Here is an 18627-nt window from a genome sequence, read left to right as displayed (position 1 = left end):
CAGGGCCCACTGCGCATCGTCGCCGCAAACTCTTCAGTGCGGTCAGCATCTCCCGTAAAGTGGAGGGAACATCCATTACCGACGAACGCAGAGAAGGTAGACGACAGGACAGTCTCCTTGAAGCAAAATCCTCAGTCAAGGCCTTACGTGTCCTGTCATTATGTAGGGCTAGAGCGATGAACGGCTTGTACGACCACCGGTTTCCGGAAGTCCCATTGACAACGCTCCAAATGCGTGTTGCCAGAATAAAGACGCTTAAACAATCGTAAACGGCAATCCATTGCCATCTCCATACTTTCTTTACAGCGCAGGCAATTTTGTGTCATAGGCGTTGTCCGTCACAGGCCGAAAAGGCTATAAAAGCCTTACTGCTCTTTTTGAAGGACACAGGCCTGTCTGAACGATTGTAGGGACATTACTATAGTGCAGTGCCCTAGTTCGCCAATTTTATCAGTGGACCGTATTAGTTTTGTGTATTGTTGTGTGCGTTGTTTGTACCGCCTTTCTAGTTGCCTGGTCACAGCTTGTGTTTTTTCTACTTTTCTTTCTCTCATTTTCTCCTTTAATATGTACCGCTGGCCTTTCTTTCCCTTTCATTTCCCGTATCCCCTCCCCCCTGAGTAGGGTAGCCAACCGGACAGGATTCTGGTTAACCTCCCTGCCTTTCCTGTACTATTTCTTCCTTCCTTTCTTCCTTTCTGTAACGCCTAATGGCTGAATTTATTTGGTTAATGCGTCATCTCTGCGCCATGTTAACTAAAGTTACACCCTTCGTCGCGCGGCACACAAGTTCCTAAGCTTAAGGTCCGGTGCTGGGAAGTGGGCCGGTAGCTTGAGCTTAGTAGTTGCTGCTGCCTTCCTTGCAAGCATGGCCTCGAAGATATCTCCGTCAGAAGTGCTCACTTCGTCTCTATAGCCTGGGGCCCTATTCGCGGCTGCAAAAATTGCCGGCCATTCGCCCATGTTTTTTTTGCGTAAGCACGACGTAAGCAATCAGTGACGTGCTGCACCTATAGTTCTGACGACATGCAGTGTAATTTGACGAGTCACTCATAAAGATCACTACCAAGGTATCAAATATTTTGCAAGAAAGATATAACAACACTTGGCATGAACTATAAAAATTAAGACGGTAGCTGAGGCTGACAAGAAAAACACATCTCCGGAGGCCAAATTTAGCGTCAGCACCACAAGGCGATCGAGTAGCGTTGATCCAAAAGTGAGCGAAAGGCGGATGTCGAGCTAAAGAACATCGGACAATTTTTTACCGTAGCTATTTCTTTCTTTCAATCGCTTTTAGTAACGTAGCTGGGTTCTCTGCTTCAATGCAAGCTTTGTTGCGTTATCACCTTCCTTGCCGCCACCGCCGCCACGCCATCGTCTGCTGCTATGTTACAAGTTTGTGGCGCGATCACAGAAAAAGATGGCCGCGACCATCGCTTCTATGACACATAATGTTACAATGTTAGCACATGTGTAGCGCCCCACGCGGCGCTGATAGGTTTATGTTCAGCCGTGCAAGCCTGGCAAAGCGGCGAGTGGCCGTTTTGGGAAAATAAAGACAGTTCGTTCTGGGCAAACAGCTCGGCATGTTCTCATGTCTTTCGCGGGCCTGAAGGCCTACTGTTCGCGGTAGTCACTTCCTACAGCTCGGCTATCCGTAATTCTGCACACCTAACAACTGGCGACGAGGATGAAAGAAAGTTTATCGTGAGTCTTCGTTCCCGCACCGCTCTACAATCCGTTCACAACGCCAAGTTTCAGCAACCTCGAGCTGTTCGAGGGGGGAGGAGACGACTGGCCCTGTTACGTGGACCGGCTCGAAGCATTTTTCTTGGCCAATGATGTCGCCCCAGAGAAGCGTACTTCCGTATTCATCAGCTGCTGCGGGCAGAAAACGTATGCTTTGCTCCGAAATTTGGTCAAGCCCGCCAAGCCCAGTGACAAGACGCTGGGGGAGGTTCTTTTAGTTCTTCGTAGCCATTACTGCCCGAAGCTATCTGCCGTCGTGCAGCGTTTTCGTTTCAACTCGCGCGTTCGCGTGGCAGGGGAATCCGTCAGCAATTTCATCGCAACACTAAAGAGCCTTTCCGAGCACTGCAACTTTGATGCTGAACTCAAAAACATGCTCTGCGACCGCATCGTGTGTGGCATAAACAGCGCGGACGTCCAAACAAGACTGGTGGAAAAACCGGACCTGACCTTTGACGATGCCGCGCAGACCGACCTGGCAATGGAAGCAGCAAAAATGGACGCAGGCGAGATAGCCCAAGCTAACACGAGCAGCGCTTTCTCGACTCACCGTGTCTCGTCTGGGTCGGGGGGCGTCACCTGCTACCGCTGCGGGGACGGACACCTTGTATCGAAATGCAAGCATGTGAAGACAATCTGCAACTACTCCCACAAACAAGGTCACTTGGCGAAGGTTTGCAATTCGAGGCGAAGGGACAGCCAAGCCGGAAGCAGCAGCCCTTCCAAGGCACGTTCGTTCTCGGCACGAAGTTCACCGTCGTCCAGCAACCGTCATCGTGTGAATACTGTCCGCGAGGAGGACGCCGCAACAGCTTCATCTTCCGAAGTTTTCGACATATCGGAAGTTGATTACGCCACGCCGCCTCCGCCTTTCACCGTCACTGTTGACGTTTGCGGCAAGCCGCTCCGCATGGAAGCGGACACGGAGGCAAGTGCCTCCGTCATGGGCAAGTCGCGTCTTCTACAGCTTTTGCCTTCGGTTCCTGTGCAGCCGTCACAAGTGCTTCTGCGAAGCTATTCCGGGGAACTGAAAAAGGTTCAAGGCACAGCTGACGTCAGCGTGAAGTTTCATGGCAAGGAGGCTGACCTGCCTATTTTTCTGACCGGGGACGGATCGCCCACTCTTCTAGGATGCGTGAGCTGTGCATCGGCGTTTCCGACGTTAAAGGAAACGTAAACGCTCTTTCCAACGTCAAACACGTAGTCCAAGACTACGCCGAAGAAGTCCTGGGTACGTTCAAGGGTGCTAAAGCTTCTCTACATGTTCCTTCAGATGCTTCGCCGCGGTTCTTCAAGCCACGCCCACTGCCGTATGCCTTGACAGATGGAGTCACTCAAGAAATCCAAAGATTAAGAAGAGATGCCATCCCTGTTCCAGTCAAGACAGCTAAGTGGGCTGCACCTATTGTTCCTGTGACCAAAAAGGATGGACGCATCAGAATCTGTGGAGACTTTGGTGTCACCATAAACCCAGTGGCAACAGTGAAACAGTACCCCATTCCAAGGATCGAGGACCTGTGGACTGTGCTTGCTGGAGGTGAGACATTCACAAAATTGGATTTGCGAGATGCGTACCAGCAAGTTGTCCTTGACGAGGCCTCTAGAGAGTACGTCACCATTTCGACGCATATGGGGTTGTTTCAGTACACCCTATTGCCTTTTGGCGTCTCATCTGCTCCAGCCATATTTCAGCGTGAAATGGAGAACTTGCTCAGGGGCCTGCCACATGTAGCAGTCTATTTCGACGACATTCTTGTAACTGGCGCAAATGATGCTGAGCACCTTCGCAACCTCCGTACTGTGCTTAGCAAGCTTCAGGTATCTGGCCTGAAGCTGAAACTTGAAAAATACCACTTCTTCGGTTCACAAGCTGAGTATATCGGGCACATCATCAGCAAGGAAGGCCTTTCCCCGAACGTTGACAAGGTACCAGCCATTCTGCATGCTCCTGTGCCTCAAGGTGTTAAGGAACTTTAGAGTTTCTTGGGACCTGTCAACTGCTATATGCGCTTCTTACCCAATCTTTCGTCACTCCTTCGTCCACTGCACTTGCTTCTTTGTGAGGGAAAGAAGTGGGAGTGGGGACAAGAACAAGATGCATTCACTGCCTGCAAGCACTTGGTGACATCAGCTCCAGTTCTTGTACATTTCGACCCTGCCAGGCCTGTTTGCCTCAGCTGCGACGCATCGCCTGATGGTATAGGTGCAGTTATGGCGCACAAAGATGCTGATAGCCGGGAACATCCCATTGCTTTTGCCTCAAGGAGCTTGTCAAAAGAAGAACAAAACTACAGTCAACTCGACAAGGAGGCATTGGCTTTAGTGTTTGGCGTGAATCGGTTCCACCAGTACTTGTGGGGCATCTTATTCGAAGCACACACTGACCACAAGCCACTTCTTGGACTGCTGGGTGCCAACAAGCCCGTTCCCGTGCAAGCTTCGCCTGGAGTGGTCCGGTGGGCTCTCAAGCTTTCTGCGTACAAGTACGAGCTTGTATACAAGCCTGGCAAAGAGCTCGGCCACGCTGATGCTCTTAGTAGACTGCATCTGCCAACTGACACCACTGCATTACCACGACCTGCTGAAATCTTCTTGCTGGAGGAGGCATATCCGCGACTGCTTTCACCTGGTGTTGTGGCCCAAGCCACAAGAAATGATCCAGTTCTGCGTCATGTTGATCTTGCTGTTCTGAAAGGAGAACGCGTCCCCGTGGGACCAGAGTGGAAACCTTTCAATACCAGAAGCTCAGAACTCAGTCTCCATGATGGTTGCCTACTCTGTGGATCAAGAGTAGTGATTCCAAAATCATTGCAGGCCCAAGTTCTTGGCATTCTTCATGCCAGCCACCTGGGTATCGGGAAGAGCAAGACTATTGCCAGAAGCCATGTTTGGTGGCCAGGCATTGACAATGACATTGCCAACAGTGTGAAGAACTGCGCCCACTGCCAGACTCAACATCGACCTGCAGAGCCGGTTCAGCAGACGCCGTGGCCTTTTCCGCAAGGACCCTGGTCAAGGCTTCACATTGACTTTAGAGGACAATTCCTAGGTCACACGTTCTTGGTTATTGTGGATGCGTTCTCAAAGTGGATAGAAGTCTTTCCTGTGTCTTCCACATCTGCAGTAGCTACCATTTCTGCCTTGAGAATTGCATTCGCTCAGCATGGCCTGCCTGACGTCATAGTTTCCGACAATGGTCCTGCCTTCACCAGTGCCCAGTACCTTGAGTTCTTAACTCGAAATGGAATACACCACATGCTCGTACCGCCGTATCATCCTGTCTCAAACGATGCAGCTGAACTAGCTGTACAAACTGTGAAGAACAAACTCAAGAAGTCTGGCTCTGGGAACTTCCAAACGCAGATCTCCAGGTTCCTGTTCTATTACAGGACCACATCACATGAAGTTACAGGTCGGCCACCGTGTGAGTTTTTACGGGAAGAATGTTCCAGACTCCATTGGATGTCCTGAGGCCAAGCCTGCAGGCATCTGTACTTCTAAAACAACTCAAGCAGAAGTTGTATGCCGACCGAGGGTCCCGGCAGACCCCATCACTGCAGCCAGGTGATGACGTGTATGCGCGAAACTTCTGCAGGGGTACACCTTGGGTGCCTGCCAGTGTTGTGGACGTCACTGTCATCAGCCAGTGTCCGTTTCGAAGATGGCACCTTGGGAAACCGACACAACGACCACTTACGCCGTGTGCAGACAGACGCACATCTCACTTCTCCTGAAACTGCTATCGCTGCAGCTCCACCACAGCTGGAGCCGCCGCCTCTCCATGCACCAGCTGTTCCGGAAGTTCCTCATCAGGAACAGCAACCTGGAAATAGCTTCTCTGGGAGTAGCTGGGCCATGGACAGTGACGGGATTGCGCTCAACAGTGGTGTGCACGTGAACAGTGACTCTGTCGTGCCTACGCCTAGCACGCCGAAGTTGCGACGTAGCACGAGTACTAGAAAACCAGTGAATAGGTACTCCCCATAGTCTTCCTCAAAGAGGGGAGGAGTGTCACAATGTTAGCAGATGTGCAGCGCCCCCACGCGGCGCCGATAGTTTTATGTTCAGCCGTGCAAGCCTGGCACAGCGGCGAGTGGCCGTTTTGGGAAAATAAAGACAGTTCGTTCTGGGCAAACGGCTCGGCATGTTTTCATGTGTCATGTCTTTCGCGGGCCTGATGGCGTACTGTTCGCGGTAGTTACTTCCTACCGCTCGGCTATCCGTAATTCTACACACCTAACACTTAAGAGCAGCGAAGCGCTACGCCTGTTAACCGCGCAGCGCACCGATGTCGCCGATTCACTCATTCGTCAAGCTCGACTTCAATCAGTGCTGTAATGAACCAAATAGTCACTTCTCTGTTATTTTTCTCTTGAGTTCGATCATGTGACCCAACAGCTTACTAGGACGAGTATGGACAAATGTCATGCATTGGGTTCTCTTTGTCATGGAGAGGCTTGTACTGCCCTCTTTTGTTGCGATTACGCCAAACAAATAATTTTTATTTTATTGCCAAACATAAAAGAAAAGCAAAATACTGCACGTTATTTGTATGCTCCATGACCTCTGACTTGGAAGCAGTTTAAACTATAATTTGGTTCGGTAGGAAACATGCTTTAAACAGCGCGCATGCGAAACTGCGCCTGCTGCAAATTGCCGCACATTTCGCGGCGCCGTAAGCCGGGGCAATAGTGTGCCCTATTTTGCTTGTATTTCGCTACAAAAACAGCCGCCATTTTCAAGCTGTTACGTAGCATTAAGTCACTTTTACGCAGGCGCAAGTTGCCAATGCATGACGTAATCGTTCCCGCCAACTGTTTAGAATACGTCATGCCTTCTCAGCCAATCATAGAGGGGGTCTGTATTACAAGCAGTATTGTTGTTGAATAACAAAGACAGGCTTACGTTGGCATGCCCGCTGCATTTAGTGTGGTTTTTCATTGCCGGCCAAGAATTATGCGCCTTTAGTAACGAGAAATAAAGCAAACTTTAGAACTGGTGTCTGTAAACGACATGAAACGTCAAAATGACGACAGCACACACAACCGCTTTTTCAAACGGAAGCACGTGACCAAAAGTGAAAGCCAATCAGAGAAGACTTCTGGCAAATTGCCAGAATTGCCGGCAATTTGTGCAGCCGAGAATAGGGCCCCTGTATTCAATAGCGAGGCACGCATGAAGGCAACCATGTGAGCTCACTCACGGCCTCCGCGATCGGCTGCCGGCGGCGCACCGTTGTTCCGGCCGTCCCAATCGCCCGGAAAGAGCGTAATTCCGAAGACGCCGTTTCGCCGTTTTCCGCCGCACCGCGGCGCGCGGAGCCGATGGTTGAAACGAAAGCCGGGTATGCTGTAAGGCTTCTCGAAATGGCGTTTCGTCAACTTTCGCGCTTCGCAATGCAATAAAAAAAAGCAGAGCTGATGTTATGGATGCAAAGAGACTCATAGAACCTGATAATAATTGAATTTATTTTACCTACGATTGCAGCTATGCGACTTCTTTAACATGTGCCGCATGACGCCTTCGACACACGGACAATATTCCCTACTATAAATGGAAAATTCCTGTTGCTTAAATAACGTTCGGTTCGTTAAAAGGTGATTATTTTTCAGGTATTTCTTATCCAGGCTTACTACTTTGTATAATCTGCATGGTGAATGCAGTTTAGTAGAGCGCGGGGCGCGATCGCGTCATAGGCACGACGGATGGCTGCGCTCTTATCTGGCCTTCGAATTAATGCCTGTTGAGGGGAAGCACCCGTCATATTTTTAGGATTAACAAGTTTAAAGAGTATTACGTTGAGCGATAGCCGCAAAGATATGGCAATCTGTTCTGCACATGTGCGTTAAGCAAGTTAGGTTCGATTTCAGTCGCAAAAAATAAAACAACTTGAAGTCAGATGCACCTCGATTTCATTGTATTCTTAAACGTATTTCGGTGACCACAGGCAAGCCCAATTTTTCCTATTTTGGACCCAAGACTAAAGACAGTTAAATTTTCAATTACGGATATCGAAGCCCATCCATGTGTAAAGCAATGATGACAGGTTTCATGTTTGCTTTGGTCATGTACACACTACAGCTGTTTTCAGAGGCCCGTTCTTCCACACGAAAATATGCGAGACTTGTCCGTATGAAAAAAAAAGGTGGCGACAACAGTGTTTGCAAAATCATTTTAGTGTGACAGCAGCGCACAACCTGCATAAAATTCCTCGTAAGATTTTCTGCGTTTTAGGCGGTAACCGAATGCTTGTAATGCTGCTTTCTTTAGATAGTGACAGTGTGTCTTTCGGTTAGAGGAAACTGCATAAAGAAGGAATAACACCATTGTAAACGGCGGCTAATTGTTAGCTGAGTTGCACGCCGCAAAAAGCGAATATAAATTGAAATCCTGTAAATTAAAAAAAGGCATGTGTGCACGAATATAATCAATAGGCTGCATAACAGGTGTTACTTGTACGAGGTATCAAGCAAAAATATACAAATGTTCAACTTCTAAAAATAACTGGCAAAATCAAACACGGCGCCAATATAAAAATGCAACCACTGCGCTCGATTGTTGTCCATAACCCACCCTATGCGGAAATAAAAATATAACTGCTGTTCCAACAAGCAAGCAGCCGATAATTCTGTAGCCGAGAAGTTTTTGCATCCAAATATCTGCGCACCTGAATGTCCTGAATGTTGTGAGGTGTGACTGTGGCCGCCAGGTTTGGCGGCAACAGGAAAGACAGCTACGAATATGTGACGTGTGGCCGCTCCACCTGGCGGCTATGAAGTGTTTTCAGAGTTGTTTTGATACGTATGTTCTCAGTTGGTGTTTGCCGGTCAGGAGTGTGGCCTGGTAAATAAACGTTCGTGTTCCTCAACCCACAATATGTAATACTGGCGACGAGGATGGGATAGGGCGGCATGATGTCTAGCGCGGCAACGGAGGACGGGCGAAACCCCGGACAACGGGAGGCTTTCAGCAATGGCTCCATCGAGCAATTCAACTTGTCACAGCCGGACGAGTGGGAAGACTATGCTCAGCGGTTCGAATTCTTCCTGGAGGCGCACGGCATTACGGACGCTGGAAAGAAAAGGTCGACGTTTCTCAGCCGTTGCGGGGCCGCGACGTTCCAGTTGGCCAAGGCACTCGTCGCGCCGGACCAGCTGAAAGATACTCCGTACGAGGACATCATCGCTGCCCTTCGAAATCATCTTTCTCCGAAACCACCGGAGTTGGCGCGGCGATACGAGTTCCATCGCCGAGAGCAAGCAAACGGTGAGTCCGTCGCTGCATACCTCGCGGATCTGCGAACGACTGCACAGCACTGCAACTTCATTGACCTTGATAAGGCGCTCCGCGACCGTTTCGTTTTTGGCCTGAGGAACGAGAAAGCTAAGCGGCGCATTTTGGCGAAAAAAGAAGTGTCGCTCGCCTGCGCCGTCGAGGAAGCTACCGCCGCTGAGGCCATTCACCGTGAGGCCAGCCAGTCGCGACTAAACGCAACCGCGCCGCGTATCGAGCCAGTGCACCAGGGAACGGTCGGCGACTGTGGAGAGGACCAGGACGGCCTCGAGGAATGTGTTCGTCAGTTAGGTGCAGATACCAGTCAACGCAGGGACGCAGGACTGGGGGGCGGAGCTTGTGCCGGTTGTGGGGGCCCTCACGAGCGCCGGTTGTGTCGTTTCCGTGATGCCCAATGCCAGGGTTGCGGAAAAACAGGGCACATAGCCAAGATCTGCCGGTCTCAAAGGAAGCGTGACCGCCGTGAAAATTTCGAGACAAACGGCAGAACGTACAACTCGCGGACCGCTCCGCGTGCAAGCACCTTGTACTGCGACAACCTCACGGAGACCACCATCCACGACGTGCAGCAGCCCGTGACAAAGAAGATTCACGTTGTTGTCGAAATCGAAGGTGTGGAATGCGAGATGGAAGTGGACTCGGGATCCACTTTTTCGCTCATCTCCGAGGCTACGGCCAGGAAAATCTTCCCGAATGGGCGCATCCCGAAGTTGAAGCAACTCGACATCGTTATGAAGGACTATCAGGGAAACTGCATAGCAGTGCAAGGGATGGCCACAGTTGTAGTAAAATTCAGGGGGTTTGCTGGGCCACTGAAACTTGTCATTGTCAAAGGGCAGCGTCAAAGCCTCCTTGGGCTAGACTGGTTTACAGCATTGGGAATTAAGGTCACAGGAGTGCATCGCATGGACGAGCTGGCCACGGCATTTGACAAGCTGTTTGAGGAGTTTGCTGTTGTCTTTGACGGGGGCCTGGGGTGCTACAAGGGACCACCTGTGAAGTTGGCCTTGAACCCGGAGGTGGCACCAGTCCGCCTAAAGGCAAGAAAGGTGCCCTTTGCACTGCGCCGAAAAATCGATGCCGAGCTTGACAAGCTCCTACAGCAGGGTCTTCTGGAGCCAGTGGACTGCGCGGAGTGGGAAACCCCTATTGTCACACCATTGAAGGGAAATGGAGACATCCGCATCTGTGCAGACAAGTGTACCATTAACAAGGCCCTCCAGCAGCATGCATATCCAATGCCGGTGGTCAGCCACGTGTTGGCTTCTCTCTCAGGCGGAACCATTTTTGCAAAGCTCGACTTGGCCCAGGCTTACCAGCAGCTGCCTGTCACCGATGAGTCTGCAGCAGCACAGACCATCGTAACGCATCGTGGGGCGTTCAGGGTACGCCGATTGCAATTTGGTGTCAGTGTCGCACCTGGTATCTTCCAAAATCTAATGGAAACCCTCCTACGTGGCATACGAGGTGTAATTCCATATTTTGATGATGTGCTAATTGCAGGGGCGTCAGGTCAAGAATTGCTCTCTCGCCTTCGCGAGGTCCTTCGCCGTTTCCAGGATGCTGGGCTCAAGGTAAAGAGAGAGAAGTGCCAGCTGGGTGTCGCCCAAGTCGAGTTCTTGGGGTTTCGAATGGACGCCGAGGGCATCCATCCGACACCAGAAAAAACACAGGCCATTCTTGGTGCACCTCGCGCGTCAAACAAGACCGAACTCCAGGCATTCCTGGGACTGGTGAACTTCTATCATGCGTTCTTGACACACAAGGCCACTGTTGCGGAACCACTACACCGACTTTTGGACAAGAAGGCAACCTTTGTGTGGGGCCAAACACAACAAAGATCTTTTGAGGGCGTGAAAGAACTCTTGGCATCCAATCAAGTCTTGATGCATTATGATGAGAAGCAACCTCTCATCCTTGCCTCTGATGCGTCCCCATACGGAATAGGAGCGGTGTTGAGCCACCGATTGCCCGGCGGCACAGAAGCACCGGTCGCCTTTTATTCAAGGACCCTGTCGAGTGCAGACGGGAACTATGCACAGATCGATAAGGAGGCACTTGCCGTGGTTGCAAGCGTCAAAAAGTTTCACGACTGCCTGTTTGGCCGGCCTTTTCAGATCCAGACGGACCCCAAGCCACTGCTCGGGTTGTTCACGTCTGACCGCCAGACACCACAGATGCTGTCTCCGCGGATGCTGCGCTGGTCTATCTTCCTCAATGGATACCAACACACTCTGCTCCACCGGGCTGGGAGGCACTTGGGCCATGCAGACGGCCTGAGCAGATTGCCCTTACAGCACCAGCACCACGATGACCCCTCTCCCGCAGAGGTCGTCATTCTCCTGGACGTGCTGCCAGAACCACCCCTCCATGCAGCGGACATTGCCACCCACTCTGCCAAAGATCGCACCCTTTCACGTGTTCTTAACTGGGTCTGGAAGGGGTGCCCAAGGGGCAGCATGGGCCCAGAGTTTTCTGCCTTCACATCAAGGCAGCACGGACTGACTGCCCACAAGGGTTGCCTACTCTGGAGTGACCGTGTGGTGATTCCACAGAAGCTGCGGTTCCGGGTGCTGGAAGCACTGCATTCCGAACACCCTGGTATTGTCCGGATGAAGGCACTTGCCCGCAGCTATGTGTGATGGCCAGGCTTAGATGCTGCCATCGAAGAATGGGTCCGATGCTGCTCCTCCTGTCAGGAGACGCGGCCAGAGATGCCTCGAGCACCCGTCCACCCTTGGGAGGTGTCTCGGAACCCATGGTCCCGCCTCCATGTGGATTTTGCCGGTTCCTTTCAAGGGCAGACCTTCCTAATTGTCGTGGATTCATATTCAAAGTGGCTGGAGGTCATCCCAACATCCTCTATGACATCGCAGACAGTAATCAGTGCCTTACGGAAGCTGTTTGCCACGCATGGCCTCCCAGACACCATTGTCTCGGACAACGGAGCTCAGTTTAAGTCCACACAGTTTCGAGAGTTCCTGGACAGCAATCTGATCCGCCAGGTAACTTCGGCACCATGCCACCCATCTACGAACGGCCAGGCAGAAAGGATGGTACGCACTACCAAGGAATCATCCAGGGGAACTGGGCACGACGCCTGGCAGATTTCACACTGCAGCAGCACGTAACCCCACACTCGACTACGGGGCGATCCGCGGCCGAGCGCCTGATGGGCCGCAAGTTGTCAACAATGTTTGACCGCCTGCACCCTGATCGAGCCCCAGAGAAGTCCACACGACACGGTTGGCAGATTCCCCGTCCAAACCATGCACGTTTCAGCCCGAAGACCCTATGTCCGCACGTAACTATGCTCAGGGGCCTCCGTGGATTCCAGCAGTGATCTCCCGTGCAACCGGACCAATATCTTATAAGGTCACGGGCCCTGATGGCAGAGTACTGCGCAGGCATGTGGACCAACTCCGTCGCCGGACGGTCATGTCTACCCAAACAGCGGGTGCATAAGTGGAAGGAACGCAGCCTGAAAGACGACCCATGTCAACGTCTACCCCTGAAGGCTCGAGTTCTGTCCCTGTGGCTCCTGAAGGCCCGAGTTCTGTCCCTGTGGAGCCAGACGCACCTTAGGAGCAGCCGACCCCTGTGGTTAGCAGCGAGCCGCCACAAGAGGACGGAACCTTCCACTGGCTGTCCCAATGAAGGCGAATAATGAGCCTGTAGTGCGACCACCGTGCCTTCGTCGCTCGCAGCGTGTTCGGGGAACCCCGATCCATCTAAGAGACTACGTACTGGCCCTGGCTGACTGATGAGTCCAAATGGGGAAGGGAGGGGTGTTGTGTAGTGTGACTGTAGCCGCTAGGTTTGGCGGCAACAGGAAAGACAGCTAGGAACATGTGACGTGTGGCCGCTCCACCTGGCGGCTATGAAATGTTTTCAGAGTTGTTTTGATACGTATGTTCTCAGTTGGTTTTTGCCGGTCAGGAGTGTGGCCTGGTAAATAAACGTTCGTGTTCCTCAACCCACAATATGTAATAGAAATGTCCTGCACCGATCAAGCGCAGCAGTCACAGCGCGATTAACTTTTCAGTGCTGTTCCTCGAGACAAGCGGACTTGATTGATTGTAGGGTTTAACGCGCCGACGCAACGCAGGCGGACTTCATGACCCGGTAGTTCGGTTTGTCAGCTCAACAAAAATAAAGCTGCAACACAGTTACGCGAATCCCGGCCATGAAAACACGCAGCAACTCAGGCCCCACAGAGCTGGCCAGGGGAGTCGGTGCAAGCTGCCGAACCATCGGCTAACACCGCCACCTCACAGCGCGTTGCGGAGTTCGCCAAATTACGTGTTTTTGCTGGGGGACGCGCCGAATGGAACGGCCGGAGCAACGGCGCGCCGCCGGCAGCCGATCGCGGAGGCCGTGGTTCACTGTCACCGGTTACGTCGGGCTCCGCGAGATGGCGGTACGTGTCCGGGCTAAGCGCATGATATGAGTTGGACATTCAAAGATCTAGCCCGCCGAACGCAAAATATTGCCTCGACTCTAATGTGAGTGCGATTAATAAGAACTGTGTTGACACCACCGCTCAGAATCGTGTTGAAACGGAGCAGACGACGCACGCCGCTGCTATATTTTTCTTCGGCGTGCAGCCGCAGTGGCACAAGACGCGTCATGTCCGTGGCGCTTCGGCCGTGTCCGTGGCCATTTCAGTGTTGCCAAACGAAGAAATTGACAGCGAAGCGTTCCAACGAATACCCTATACCAGTCCCAGTTGACGACACTTCCAACTCTGCGCCCCCTTTGTTGAAAACCAGTTTCACCAATAAAAATGGGGAAATGATCGCTGCCCATTTGATCTGGAGCTGTGCTCCAGGTGATGTGCATATCACTAATGTTAAGTGATTAATCTATTGCACTCGTAGAAGAGGGGGGCCGGAAGAACGTGTGTGACCCATCGTTTGCAATACACAACTCTAGTCGGTTGATAGCTTTAAAGAGTTGCTTCCCACGAGTATCTGTTTTCTTGTCACCCCACAGCGGATGGTGCGCATTGAAGTCACCACAAATGATCCGTGGTGCTGGACAACGGGCACACATGTTGTCCAAGAAATACCTCATATTCATGTCTGATCGTGGGGACACATACACAGATCTGACGCTAACTTTCCGGCTGCCCAGCTGGATTCTCACAGCCACAACCTCGATGGTTTCAGTGCAGGTAGTTCACAGACAGAGATACGTGTGGGATTCCGCGCGGAACGTATAAAGCAGCACTCCCGTCCGGAAAAGTTGGGATTTCGCGCTAGTGAGCAAACATGTAAAGACGATTTACCGATTTACCGGTCCTGGACTGTCCGCGCTCAGTCCGAGGTCTGAGTTCGGACCGGAAGCCTGCGGCACGGGAACACGTGGGAAAAGAGCGCCGCACCGCGTCTCCGGCAGTCCGCGGTCGATCCGGGACTAGTAATTTAGGAGGCCCACAGAAACACATTTATCAACGGGTTAATGGCACCTTTGCCTTCGAGAGGCGCTATCAGGCGGAACAAGGGCCCTTTCATGTTTTGGGGGGTCGTCAGCGGCGGCCAATCGCATGAACAATTTGTGACGTCATAGAGGTGTTGGGGGAAAGTGGCTTTTGAGTCGCCACCGTTGGTAGCGTTGTTGCTGGGATACTGTAGTCTTTTTCATGAAACAAGCTGGTATTGTGTCTCAATGGCTTCTTAAAGGGCTACTGAAGTGCTTTTAGGATGGGGTAAAAATATATTTTTTTGCAATTAATAAATTGGTTAGTTCATGCCTGTAAAGTTTTTTTCGTCATTTTTAGCTTGGGGACAGAGGTATTCGTCGGTAAAGTTGACCCTACGCCCCACCCACTGCCCCCTCCTGTATCGCCGGAAGAGCCAGAAACCGAGAGGCAGCGACCGGAAGTAGCGTCATATTCGGAAGATGGCCACCCGTGTGCGCCGCCGCTTCGCTGTGTCCTTGTTTTGGGCGATATTCTGAATTAAGTGGTGGTGTAATCTGCCCTTTAATTATATTTGTTGTTTAGAGTTGCTTCGGCGTCGATGTTTAACCGTTATGCCATTGTGTTTTTAGAGATCCCCTAAAGCGACTTCTAGATACCACATATTTCCTACCCGCGCGCCCGTGGCTACTACCAGAGTTCTTCTGCTACTACATTGCCTTCACGAGTAGTCGGGGCTGGCCATGTCACCGGGTGTTCTGTGCTTCATATGGGAAGCGACGGGCTCAAACAAATACGGAGGCGCCCCAAGTTCCTCATCCATTATTATTAGGGGATTAGAAAATTTGTGGGACCGCAGCGCTCTAAGTTTCCCGAACTTCTTGTTCGTTTTCCCGATCAGCATTGTTAGATATGACGACAGCTTAGCTAAGTAGGCAGATTTTAAGAAGAAATCAAGCAAACTAGAAAGCATGAAGCGTTTTCTGCTTGTGGGAGCGCTCCGCACACTCGCAGGTTGCGCATTCCCGTACGGCACACGATGCGGTTCGAACCACGCATGCTGCAGCAGCAACCGCTCTTCGCTGCTTCCAGAAACAAGGCAGTCGCGAAAACAAAGGTAAACGTGCAAGAGAGTGGATGATAGTGTGGTGAAAAACTGTGCTAGGGATTATCATCCAAGGTGATTTTGAAAGAGGTCATCGACTTTAAATCGCGATGCGAAGCGCCGCCCGGTCGCGAGGGCTCTTCCACGACAGCAAATGCGTGCAGCCCGAGCACGAGGTGTGGCGACAGGCCGATGGATGGTGCTACCTGCGCGCAAGAATGAACACTGCACCCATCGCTAGAATGACTATCAATGTAAAAATATGGTTTCACACGCGAGAAAGGGGATGACAGTGTGGTGAAAAACTGCGTTAAGGATAGTCACTCGCCATTGTACAGATAGCGGCGACCAAATATCTGCCTCGGTTCCCAACCTAAAGCCTAAAGTTCCCAACATCCGAGGCGATTCATGCAACCCAAGCCGGCTAGAGCTGTTAGGGAAGGCGTTCTTCTAAAGCTCTTCGCGGGCCAGCGTGCTGCGTTTGGGTTCCTCTACATTTCGGCACCCACCAACGTTAGGTTCCCCTATTCTAATACTGCGTATGTGCAGCAATGCCACGTTCCGAAGACCGCCCGTGCAGCAGCGACCCGGCCCCAGCACCTCCCTGCGACCCGGCGACCGGCCGCTGGCTAGCTGCTGCTTGCGCGCATCGCGGGCCGCTGGACATAGCTTGTTACCGCCTGTCCGAATGTAAAAAAAAACTAAGTTACACATGCGATGAAGGAGGTGATGGTGTGTTGAAAAATTGTGCTTGGAATTGTGACTAGCGCAGCTAGTGAAAGCGGCGAACCAATATCTGCACAACTTCCCTGCAAACAGAAGTCGACAAAGAGCAGTTGGGGCAGAACCTGTTACGTTTATACTTCCGTCAGGCTCTTCTATAATAAGGAAAGATTGTGTGACACTTCGATTCACCAGAGGACTTTCTGGCCCGTACCTGAACGGGAACGGAACGAGCTGTTCAGGCCGAGCGGTCACCGCAACGCCGGCACTTCCGAATATCACGTCATCTGCCGCTAGCCAATTGCGAAAGCAAGCCAGGGCTCTCGCAGTGCCCCTGGGCAGGGGTAATTTGTTTTGACGAAAAAAGATGGTTGGGGGGTATTTACACATAAAATAAACATGTTTTTAGAATTCAGCGTCAAGAAACCCATAAAGTAATGCCCCCAACAATTCTTTTTAAGTGCTCTTCACCAGCCCTTTAAAGAAGGACCAAACTACGTCATCCGTGCTTTCATAGTTTTGTCGTTGGAAGGCGTGATATTCACGGTAATGAGGTACGACACTATTTTAAAAATGAACATTTTATTCCAGAAATGCCTCAAGGGCACCTTCAAACGTTTTCAAGAGGCAGTGCAAAGCAAACGTTGAGCGCTTCAGGCGGCGTACGTGAGTATAAGCATTCTTTAAACTGCCCAACAGTTGTCCATGAGAGGGGTTTACTTGTTCTTCCTGTTGATTGCAGATTTACCGAAGACTGGAAAACAGGAAGCAGCCAAGGCATCGTGTTACTTTGGCCGGGATGGGCTGGGTTTTGCTCACGATGCTCGCAATAAACAGATTTGATTCCGCTCATGTGAAATGACCATTACTTCTCCTGATTTCTTTAAACAAGAGGAGGAGAAAAGCGAAAGGAAAAGCTGAGAGGTTATCCAGGCTTAGAGCCCGGATTGCTACTCGGCACTGGGGAAGGGGTGTTCAGGGGATAAAAGAGATAGCAGGCGAAAAAGGGGGGATAGGAGCGGGGTCGCGCACACACTTTAGTCCCTTCGTGGGCACTAGAGTATCTCAGCTAAACATGTGTCTTTCATAAAACGCAGAAGGGCTTTTGTTGCCTTCTGCGAAGTCGATTGTAGGGGTCTTTGTCCTAGAAGAGTCTCTACCTTGAATTGTTGATTGTCCAATCTTCTGAGCTCGGCTGCCAAAACGCGTCTTTCCGATGAGCACTCGGGGCACATGGTCGATTGTCTCAAAAGTTCAGTTCTGCTTATACAGCCATTTATTTTTGTTCCTCTGCACCGCACATTACTTAGAATTTTATACTCCTTGCTGACTGTTCAAAATGCAATCCTTTAAATTGAGGAGAAAAGTAGAAAGGCTCTGTGAAAGCTGATGTATTTCACGGACAGCAAAAAAAACGCCGATGGACGACTTTAAGCGCTACGTACTAACAGTTAAAAGTAATGGGTTTATTATTACTTGATACAATAAAACAAACTCATTTAAAACACACCCGAGACGCAAATCAACACACAACCCGCCAATGAGCACACGCGCACTCGCTGTACACTTGCGGTTCTGCCGTGCATTTGTTCACATTATTTTTAAGTGCACAGCACTTTATGGGCTCACTTTGTCGTCTTAGCTCGGTAACGGTCCATGCGACTGCCGGAATAAGGCGGCGCAGCGAGATAACGGACCCAAGTAGAGTCTTCTGTACCGGCGTCAGGGCTGAGGCTTCGAAAACCACGCGGTTTAAATAGTCATAACCGTTCAATCCTCGTCAACGGCTGGCGATTGTCATACATCTCCCATTTATTTAGCGCAAAGAAAACTGCAGGTAAATTTAAGACAAAACCTTTGTATATATTACTGACAGCCCCCGCGTTTCTTTAGTTAGGAACGCTCGTCGAGTTGGTTTTTGCGATAGTCAGCAAAAAAGCGTCCGCGCGATAAACATATAACGCATTCGAAATGACGCCAAACAGCTGCAGCATACGAAAGTAAACTAAACGCAAAAAGAACAGAACTCCTGTTGGCGCAGTTTCAGGCAGGTGGCGTGCGAGCACAGCGAACGCGGGAAATCTGAAATGCATTCGGGGGCAGCAGTGCGCGTATAACGGCGCTGCAGCCCATTATGGCGAATCACTGTTCTGCACTTCCGACAGCTTTCACATTGATTTTCACCTGTCATGCATCAAGGACACCCCCGGAGACAGGACGCATCAAAACCCCTCAAAAATGGAAAAAAAAGAATAAGGAAACGGCTATTTCAAGTGCGCACCAGGAGCGTACCATTTAGAGAACGCCGGCGCCTAAACCCCGAGGTATCATT

At 51.0% G+C, this 18627-nt stretch overlaps 1 protein-coding gene across 2 annotated transcripts in view; it reads left to right on the top strand.

The window, feature by feature from the left end:
* The window catches only part of LOC144152594 (uncharacterized), a 175170-nt gene extending 158024 nt beyond the window's left edge, over positions 1–17146 (top strand). For both annotated transcript variants that reach the window (XM_077683912.1, XM_077683911.1), the window contains 2 exons: positions 16887–16961; positions 17038–17146. In XM_077683912.1, the coding sequence (XP_077540038.1) occupies positions 16887–16943 (57 nt within the window). In that variant the 3' untranslated portion in view covers positions 16944–16961; positions 17038–17146. The remainder of the gene's footprint in view (positions 1–16886; positions 16962–17037) is intronic.
* The last annotated feature ends 1481 nt before the right edge of the window (positions 17147–18627 follow it).

This window comes from Haemaphysalis longicornis, unplaced genomic scaffold (genome assembly GCF_048455015.1).
Source record: "Haemaphysalis longicornis isolate Haplotype H1 unplaced genomic scaffold, Haemaphysalis longicornis Haplotype H1 scaffold_9, whole genome shotgun sequence".
Taxonomy (NCBI): domain Eukaryota; kingdom Metazoa; phylum Arthropoda; class Arachnida; order Ixodida; family Ixodidae; genus Haemaphysalis; species Haemaphysalis longicornis.
Note: the sequence above shows the minus strand (reverse complement) of the source record. Positions and strands in the feature narration are given on the sequence as shown.